Raw genomic sequence first — 9,707 nt, 5'->3', positions numbered from 1 at the left:
ACCAGGTGTTGTTTTAATTCCCCATTCCGAACATAAATTCACTTCTGGTTCCCCAGCACCAGCTAGGGCCATGCAGGAAGCTCCGCCAAAAAAAAAAAAAACCCCACAATACTACTGCAGTGAAATTACTGTTTGAATTCAGTCATAAAAATTTCAATTACACATACACTCTGAAGTTCTCCCTTTAACAAAATTAAGAAGTCGGCAGTTTACTGCTCTCATATTTATCCTTGACTGTGATCAATGTGCATAATTAAAAGCATTGTAACGATCGGAATTTGTATTTTAGAAAGAGAAAGTCGCTATGCCTTCCCCGCGGCCCCCCTCTCAGTCCCTCCCGATGACGTGCGTCTCCCGGGGCCTGTCGATGCGGAAGAGCAGCTCAGCGGGCAGGAGGTACCCCCGGTACTGCACGCCATCCGGGCTGGTGTCCTGATGGTAGTGCCCTCCTTCCCCGTGGTGGCTGAAGCAGTGGGTGTGCTCCAGGCGCAGGTCAAAGCCCTGTCACCAGAGAAAGGACCGTGAACACACTTGTTCATGTCAACGTTATTTAAAAGTCCTGAGGTAGTCTCTCCCTTATGCTGCCCGTTTCCACGTATCTCTCCAGCCATTAAGTAGCGGAAACTTGCTTGTGAAACTAATAACACAAAAGAAGAGGAGCTGTACAAGGCTTTAGCACAGGACATCAAAGAGGAAAGAATTTAGAAACCCTAACAGATTTTGGTGTCAATCTCCCACACCTACCTACGTTCCTTCCTTCCTTCCTTCCTTTCCTTCCTTTCCTTCCCCTCCCCTCCCCTTCCTCTCTTCCTTCCACTGGGATTAAATGAAGCAGTCACACCAAGGAACCTCTACTGGAAATCAGAACCCCTTTGCACTGAACGCCACAGACCCATGAAATAAAGGGACAATCTCTACTCCAATTCTGAGTGCCAGCTTACATGAAAATGGGAAGAATAGCAAATAAAATAACTAGCATACTAAACCATGAGATCACCCCCACCAGTTCTATGTATCATAGAATCATGGAATAGTTTGGGTTGGAAGGGACGTTTAAAGTTCATCTAGTCCAACCCCCCTGCAATAAGCAGGGACATCTTCAACTAGATCTGGTTGCTCACAGCCCCATCCAACCTGACCTTGAATGGTTCCAGGGATGAGGCATCTACCATCTCTCTGGGGAACCTGGGCCAGTGGTTCACCACCCTCACTGTGAAAAACTTCTTCCTTATATCTAGTGCAAATGGACCTTCTTTTCCTTTAAAACCATTACCCCTTGTCCTATCGCAACAGGCCCTGCTAAAAAGTCTGTCCCCATCTTTCTTATCAGCCCCCTTTAATTACTGGCAAGCTGCAAGAAGGTCTCCGCAGAGCCTTCTCTTCTCCAGGCTGAACAACCCCAACTCTCTCAGCCTGTCCTCACAGCAGAGCTGTTCCACCCCTCTGACCATTTTCATGGCCCTCCTCTGGACCTGCTCCAACAGGCCCATGTCTTTCTTGGGGCCCCAGAGCTGCATGCCGCACTCCAGAGGGGCCTCACAAGGGGCAGAATCACCTCCCTTGACCTGCCAGCTGCGCTTCTTTTGGTGCAGCCGGGATACAGTTTTCTGGGCTGCAAGAGGATACTGATGAGTAGTGCTATGGCATTTGAATGCCATCTTCTACTGCTGTCTCTGTAGTGACACTCAAACGTTTCCAAAACCATAGGCTCAGCCAAGTGCTGTTGAGCTTGCAGTGGATGCAGATGGGAGTAACCCAGCTGCATCCACTACACAAGCTGCGTTGGTTCTGAACGGAGCGGCTGTTGATGGCTGGTTTCCAAGTACGCATCAGTAGACTCGGGGAAGATGTACACAACTTAGCCCTAGGCCAAAGGCTGCCACATAATGACACAATAAAGTCACACCCTTGAACGTATCCAAGCCTGCAGCATGTCGCATTTAACTCTGGGAAAAATTATTTTATACTACTTATGACTGAATTTTGATTTATAAAATAGTCATTTTCATCTCTGGTTTCCTGGTTCCTTTTAAATAAATAATCTTCCTAATGATGAACATCTTAGTGGCTTTTGAAACCAGATTATTTTTTATCCTGAATTTTTAGCTGTTGAATTTAGTGCTTGTGAAAGATGCTACGTAACTTCCCAGCATGAAGCTTTGCAGACTTTAATTTGCATCAGCAGTTGAGACACATGCTTCAGATATTTTCACACAGCATTAACAGAGACAGTTCTTATGAAAGTGAACTACATGAACACATGGGTGAACAAGCTTCCATGCTCTTGACATTCCTCCTGGTGCTGCCAACATTGAATGCAAACTATGCTGTTGGGTTTGTGCAAACACTTGCACACTTGCAATTGGAACTAAACCATTAAGTTCAATTCACTATGAACAGCCACTAGGTTTCAGACCAGATTGACCTGGCCTCAATTCAAATCAGTGACAGAGATTAGAAGCTTGTATTTCATTGCACCGCCTCTGGAAGGGTTTAACACAATATATACACACTCCTGTTATTAAAAGGAAAATGTCACCCAAGACGAAATTCATTACAAGTCTCAGTTTACATTTAGAAATGAGAAAGAGACTCACTGGATCTCTGGAAACTATTACTGTCTGGCAAATCAGTGGAGCCTTCATTTCAAAGAATTTGAGCCAGTTATTCACATCCTCATCAGTGTTCAGAGGACAGGCAGAAAATTCCGGAGGCTACAGCAAAAGTAAAAGCTTTATAAGTGAAAGGAAGACACTTGTATGTAGACACTTTTTCACTAGCAACTTCCCTTCACTTCCCCTCCCCCCCTTTCTGTTCACATTCCTTCTTGCCTAAAAGAAGCTCAGCAGTGCCCACTACTGTGTTTCTGCTAGAAATAGAAGTGACCTGAACATTGCTCCTTTCATTGCACAGGTACTGGGAGAACTACTGAAGTGAGGATTCTCCTCCTGGTATGTTTTAGAAGCTCAGTTATTTAAAAAAAACAGTCTGTTGCTTCTTAAGTATCATCTCAGTTTATGTGGTTCATTTCAATTCATTCTACAATAGTTCTACAGTTCTTTAGCTGTCCGTGGATTTCAAAAGAAAAGATGACAGTATTAAGGCCAAGTAATACAACATCACTAGTTTTGTAATGTCAGTTTTGTAAGATCATCTCCTTACTTTAATACATTGCTTATCCTAACAGTTTATGCATACATTTAAAAATACAAAACAAAGTCAAGGCAAAGTGTTACACCCCTATTTACACTTCTGTTTTCAGAAGGATGAAGAAAAGTTGTATGGATTGAGAACAACTTACCATAATGTGAATCTTTGCTTTCCCCTTCTGAATGATAAATGTACCACCCATCCCAACTGGCTTTTCTCCATAATGTTTCTCTAATATTTGTCTCAGACAAGACACAAAGTTAAGTTCCCCAGTTCTTCCATTGGCTTTCACTTCAATGACCTGGAGAATAAATTTAATTTGTCATGCTGTCTCCCACTCCAACAGTCTGCAAAGGTTTGTGAAAGCTGCTCTGAAATTCCCCCAAGCTTATAAACCAAGATTACTTTTTGAAAATGTGAGTTTCCCTTGCATCCTTCCAGTACCTGACGGACTCTCTTTCCTGACTTTCTGTTCAACGCTAGCTTTGCCTGTGGAGGGTACTGGGCAGCACGTCATTTACTCACACATGAGACAATGGTATAAGCAAGCCCTTTCTAACCACCAACTGGCTTCAACTCTGTTCTAAAGAAACTCTTGGAAATAGAGAAGACTGCTCCATTTCCATGCAGTAGCCAGGTTTTTGGCTGCTCTGCCAACACCTCTTTGTGCTACCTGTGTTGGGGGAAGCACTTCTACAAAAAACTACAGAAGTGCCCAGACCTGATTTACACAAGTACATTGTACAACTATTACCTTAGATCACTGCTAGTTTGGACTGGATTTGGATGAATGATCTATGATGGAAAAGTTTTAGTAAATTAATACTTATCCCTCAAAAATTCAAATGCCTCTCTGTCTCCACCAATTCATCCCCTTGTTCACCAGCATCAGTTCCTTATGCTTGGATATCCTTTCATGGAATTACTACTTTACTATTATCACAGAAAACTGATAGGAGAACATTGAAACATGAGTTTCCCTTAAGCCACAAAACTCTACAAGCAAAGTCACCTTTGCTCCAAGTACGTACCTTACCAGGTTGGCCCTCACTGGCATAAAGGTTGGCCAACAGCCCAAACTCACAGTCAGTGTATTTACTGCTGTACTTCTCAAGCAGGCACCCTTTATCTGCAGGATTTATCTGAGCAATGTAGCTGCCATTTACAGTGGGCTTTTTTTCACTCTTAGTTTGAACAATAGGGATAAGCTGAGAAAAAAGAACATGTAAGAATAAGTCAAGTAAGTCAACAAGAACATGTAAGAGTCAGTCAAATGAACAGAACTCACATAAATGCAATTTAAGCTTTGGAATATGATCCCAAGAAATAACCCCCTTTGTCACTCAGCTCGCTCTCTCAGGATAAGGTCTGTACTGATAAGAAAAATGCACTAATATTGTAATATAATTGAAAACCCCAGAAAACAGTTTTACTTTCTCTGGAGAGTTAAATTAAATATTATGTGAAGATGAACGCTAGTGTTAAAAAAAAAAAAAAGAAGAAAAAAATCTACAACAAAGAAGTCTAACCATTGAGATCTGAGGCCTGCATGGAAATATTGAAATTCTATGTAATACTTTGTCAGTGTACAGTAACAACCGCTATCATAGTGGCATAGCGACTATCTCATCTGCCACTAAATGCATCAAAAGGAGATGGCAAGACCAGAAGTTTATGCTTGAAAAGACTCTGACTAACCAAAGCCTCCACAGGCAGTAGTTTTCATCTCCCACCTCTCCTGCAGGTGATCATTTTGTATGTGGCATCTTTAAAATTTACAATGGTAAAACAAAGCCATCCAAAAGGGCAAAAGACAGGGAGTATTTCAAAGGCATTTACCAGTAACTTTGACAGACATTTCTAAATCTTGTCATTAAAACCTTTAGTCAGGTCTTTGTCAATCAGTTTCAAAAAATAATGTTTCTTGTACACTTCAAAGGAATCACATGCTTCCTGGTGAATTACAAGTTAAAAATTAATCTTTATTATCTCAATAGTATGCACCTCATTGGATGTCCCTCATCTGAATTCCTTCTAATGTTTTTTATGTGCTTTTGGCATAAAAAGAGTTTATTAAATGATCACTTTATTGTAAATAGGAAATGCCCAGCATAATACTGCTCTGCTATTATGATACTTCCATGAATTCTTTGAGAACCATCACACTTATTTACTAACCTCAGCGTTTACTCCAAGAACCTTAGATGAAGCAGCTCCAGCTCCAAGAATGAAAGCTCCAGGCAGCTCTATGTCTTCTGCAACTGTATTTAGATCATAAACCTGCAAAAGAGAAACAATTCTTTGATTTTGATGTGGTATTCTGATTCAGAATGGTCATTTGTTCACTGTAACTTTTGGATGCATTTAATTCACCACACCCTCGTTAACATTTTGGATAATTAAGTTGAAGACAGTTTCTGAACAACCAACATTTGGTAGTAACAAATGGGGTACATGTCCATTTGTTTTCTGAAAGGTAGAGTCTGCCTGCATGGTCCCCTGTCATTTTACCCCAAAACTGCATTATTGTTGTTATTGAAAATTGTGTTTGTGTAAAATAAAAAATGGAAGGGAATATCATATAGAGACAGATGGGGTGAGGTGTCAGAAAGGAGGCATGATATTCTTGGAAAAGGAGAGTAATGTGAATCCAGTTGGCCTGCAAATACAAATACAGCCAGTTTTTACAAAGACGTGTGACTGTGACTCGAAATCACAGGCATGCAGCAAGCCATATATAAACATGCAGACAAGCCCCTTGTTTAGTAGTTGCTTCCATGGTTCTGTCACAGGTGGTATGTTTCCAAAACTCTTGTATTTGAGGGCAGGAGAAGATGAACCATCAACCACTATATGCTAATTTTGCTACGATGTGCAGATTTCCTGACGTAGTCTATGCTTAACACACGTCAGAATCAATCTCATAAAACGGTGAAAAGTAAATCTCTTTCACAGGTGGAATCTATAGTATCCATTAGTCCTTAGTTTTGTTTATATTTCAACGAGATATTGCTTTTCTTTTGACAAATATATTAAACCCCACAGCTACAGAAAAAAACTCACTTTTTCTTTCTGTACAACAGGTATGAGGTAAGGAACACCTCCCACATCTGCTATTCTAGGCTTTCCACAGATTCCTGAAAGAATACAGCCAGTTAGCTTGGTAAAATGTTTTTTTCTAAAAATCTTAAATGAGCATGCAGTCTAACCCACCCAAGAACTGGTTCCTCAAACTTCTAAACCCCTTTGAGAACACTATTTCCCTAGCATGCTTAAATAAATCGTTGCACTATTAAGAAGTCCAAGGACAGTAAGCCCTGAAATGATTCGCAATAGGATTTAATGCTAGGCAACTTGTTGTAAAATTAACATTCTCTAAGAACAACAAAATGTTACAGTGGGCAACAACTACCATTTGCCAGTTCTCCAGTAAGATGTCCTCACCAAACAGTGGATACCCCTACAGGGACTCCACTTGCAAAATTTCAGCAAAGCTGGATGCCCAAGCCTCAGGACAATTCATTCCACTTATTTAGACATGCATTTTAAGAAGGGATGAATCACCTTCTGGAAGTGTTTCTTTCACTACATTGATGACAGAAGGAACTCAAATAACTAGCACAGGTGACAGGCCTGTCTTCCAGACAGCTGATGTCAAAGAAGATGAATCCCACTCAGAATAAGACAGTTCCACTTCACTGACATACATAAATGTCAGGAATTTAAAAATTAATGGAAGCGCAGCTCCTTAGGTTCAGATAGTGACTGGCATGCCTCTAAAAAAATTATCCAGCTGGAAGATAACAACTTCATTTCAAAATCTTTTCAGTACGCTGAATAAGTGCACTTATGAAATAAATGACTATTGCAATTATAGGTTAAGAAAAAAAATATGACAAGTACTTTGTAATAACTTGTCCTTGTTCATATATCAACTAGGAAGCACATCTAGAAGTAAAACGTAGCTTTCCTCTCATGCATATTCTTCACCTGAAAAACAATTAAGTTCTCCCAACATCTTTAGAGGATCAAAACCAAGTAGGATCAGGTGGAAGGAACTGGAGAGGTCTTAGTGGAAGACAGGAATGCTAGGTTACCTTTAGCAGGAAAGTTGAAGGGTTCCTGAGTCAGATCAGGACAGTCTATAACAGAGACCTGAGCATCAGCAAAGTTTTCTTTAAGCCCTTTCTGCAAAACTATAATAAAGAATAATGGCAAAGTTATTGACAATTAAAAATTATCAAGAATTTGACACATTACTAACAGCGATGAAACCTGTGTAGGTTTTATTTCAGCAAGAGACATTAAAGGACTTATGCTTACCCTAAGTAACTCAATTGATTTAAATGTTACTGTCTGTAGACACTTGGTTCCTGAGTCAGAGCTCCAGAGAAGAGCAAAAGCTTGTTCAGAGAATTGCTAGCTACCACATTAATTCATTTTAGGAGTTTTAAAAACCTTTTAATTGAAATACAATAACTGACTGCTCCTTATAGCACTAGGAGCCGCACAATGTGAAGTGACGTGGGTAAACTTAACCCACATTCAGCAGTGGTTTTGCTTCACAAGAGCAGACAATTAAGATCACAGTCAAATACCATGCGAGAGCAAAGGAGGAAGTAAATTTTAGCTGAAGTGACAATCAGTTCTTTAATTACAGTAGCTTGATTATAATCTCAAACTGTCTCTGCTCTCTGGAAACTTCTGCTGTCACAAGATATTGCCTGTCATGTTTACATTCATGTGGAGATTTTCTGGCAAGCGCCACTGTTAGTACAAGACAGATAATGAATAGTGCTGATGATAACAAACAGCACCAAATCTAAACTTTTGGTTTTGCTTGATATCAATGTTTTTAGGCTCAGAACCTGCAAAGTCACTCAAACAACAGAGAGGATTCTGACTTAGACAAGTTCATTGTTTGGAAACAAATTCCAAACCTTAATTGAGTGTGGGATTGCCTTCACATCACATACACTGCTCCAAATACCATGTAGAAGGTCCAGGTTCTTTCTTGCCTGGGGGTCTGCTTTGACAGATATCTCAAACAAAAGAACAGAAAATCCAGTCTGTGGTCTGAAATCAGGCAGTTCCTTATTTACTCAGAAGTCTTTCCTGTGCGTTTGTTTCCTCCAGCCAGGGTTTCAGCTGTACTCCAATTCCTGGGAGCAGATTTACCAAGCTGTTTACCACAAGGGTCAGTAAGTGGAAAAGGACATGAAAAGGGCACTCCTCAAATTATACTCAAGAGCTGAACAGCAACAAACCTCACAGCTTACAGAAGATCCTCAGGACAGACAGGGAAAAAAAGGGAAAATTATGCTTCACGATCCATCTTTTCTGGATCTTTTCTTCTCTGGTCTATAGCAGCCCTGGCCTATTGCCCCAGCCTGACAGCTACTGGGTGAGAAAAGCACTGAGAACCACCCAGGGTACTCCTGGGACCACATTCTCAAAGCATGGAAATTTCAAACAGACGCAGACTTGGGAGAACGGCAGGCTGAACTTAAAAAAAAAGAAAAAAAAAAACTTTTGTACATCTGCTGCAGGAGACAGACTGCCAGAAGGAATAATGCCTTGCTACTCGGGCAAGGAAAGAAGCTCATGAAAAGGGGGTTGGAGCAGATGCCTTCCAGAGGTCCCTTCCAGCCTCAACCATTCTGTTACTCTGAGTACCTTTTGTGAAGGCTTTAGAAAGAAACAAACTAAATAAAATGTTCCCTGCAGCCTGGTTCTAAGGCAATCACCAAAAGAGGAGCCAAATAGGTTCAAGCAAGAGAACCTCCTGTGCTATACTGCATCTTGTCTGATGTGTTTTGACTAGTCCTGACAAAGAAATACTGGAGGGTAGAGGAGGACAGATGATCCCATATGTGTAAATAAGTTCGGTCTGTAATTGTCAAACTTTAGCAACCCCTGCAGAAATCTGCAAATGCAGCAGACAGTTTTAAAGGGTTTGAGAGCCTGTTGGTGTGCTTAAATATCTCTTGGGGTTTGGGGGAGGAGTCATTGTTTGTTTTAAAGAAATAGTAACGTATAGAAAAATAGTGCTTTTCTTTACATCTCAGTGTGCTAAGAGCATGAACATTCTGCATGCACTAGCTGTAGACAGGTTTTGAGAAGAGCTTTAAGATAAACTTTAAGAGTACATTATAAGTTTGTAAAAAGTTACATGCTGCATGACTTACCCCCAGCAAGCTCCTCCAGACTTGGAACGTGAAAAGCAAACTTTTCAACTTTGGCCATTTCCTAATTGGTGCTGATTTCTTCAGGTAAGGAATTACAATACACCACGCTGTAGGAGTAACTGTCTGTCAACAAGGATAATAGTTTAACAATTAAAACAGGCTGTTTTCAGTATGTTACTTATTTTTCAATTTCACTCAATAATACATAGAGAACAGTAGAATTGTTGTTCTGCTATTGAAGGGAAGACTAACTGGTTCAATATTAATGTTAATTTTCTTACGTGCTTTGGAAGAACATGTGTCTGTCAGCTCTATAGCTGTTTCAGAGCATTACATATGCTAATCCTCAAGCTTACAACTGGGTGTAGG

The 9,707-nt window shown here is 40.5% G+C and overlaps 1 protein-coding gene across 3 annotated transcripts; it reads right to left on the bottom strand.

The window, feature by feature from the left end:
* Positions 1-327: 327 nt before the first annotated feature.
* Positions 328-9,477, bottom strand: LOC104614510 (chromosome unknown open reading frame, human C11orf54). 3 transcript variants are annotated; one of them, XM_010283880.1, is made up of 8 exons: positions 9,339-9,477; positions 7,248-7,346; positions 6,214-6,287; positions 5,329-5,430; positions 4,182-4,358; positions 3,302-3,451; positions 2,598-2,714; positions 328-501 (listed from the first exon to the last, which is right to left on the bottom strand). In XM_010283880.1, the coding sequence occupies exons 1-8, from the start codon at positions 9,394-9,396 to the stop codon at positions 328-330; spliced, it is 951 nt and encodes a 316-aa protein (XP_010282182.1). In that variant the 5' UTR covers positions 9,397-9,477. The 3 variants fall into 3 exon arrangements, with proteins under 3 accessions (XP_010282182.1, XP_010282183.1, XP_010282184.1); XM_010283881.1 differs by lacking the exon at positions 3,302-3,451 and having other exon boundaries at positions 9,339-9,396; XM_010283882.1 differs by lacking the exon at positions 4,182-4,358 and having other exon boundaries at positions 9,339-9,396.
* Between the last annotated feature and the right edge of the window lie 230 nt (positions 9,478-9,707).

This window comes from Phaethon lepturus, unplaced genomic scaffold (genome assembly GCF_000687285.1).
Source record: "Phaethon lepturus isolate BGI_N335 unplaced genomic scaffold, ASM68728v1 scaffold50353, whole genome shotgun sequence".
Lineage (NCBI taxonomy): Eukaryota > Metazoa > Chordata > Aves > Phaethontiformes > Phaethontidae > Phaethon > Phaethon lepturus.
Note: the sequence above shows the minus strand (reverse complement) of the source record. Positions and strands in the feature narration are given on the sequence as shown.

Coding starts and splice junctions, on each gene's coding strand:
- LOC104614510 (XM_010283880.1), bottom strand. CDS start 9,396: ATGGCCAAAGTTGAAAAGTTTGCTTTTCACGTTCCAAGTCTGGAGGAG. Junction 7,347..9,338: donor TCTGGAGGAGCTTGCTGGGG/GTAAGTCATGCA, acceptor TCTTTATTATAG/TTTTGCAGAAAGGGCTTAAA. Junction 502..2,597: donor TAATAGTTTCCAGAGATCCA/GTGAGTCTCTTT, acceptor CTCTGGTGACAG/GGCTTTGACCTGCGCCTGGA.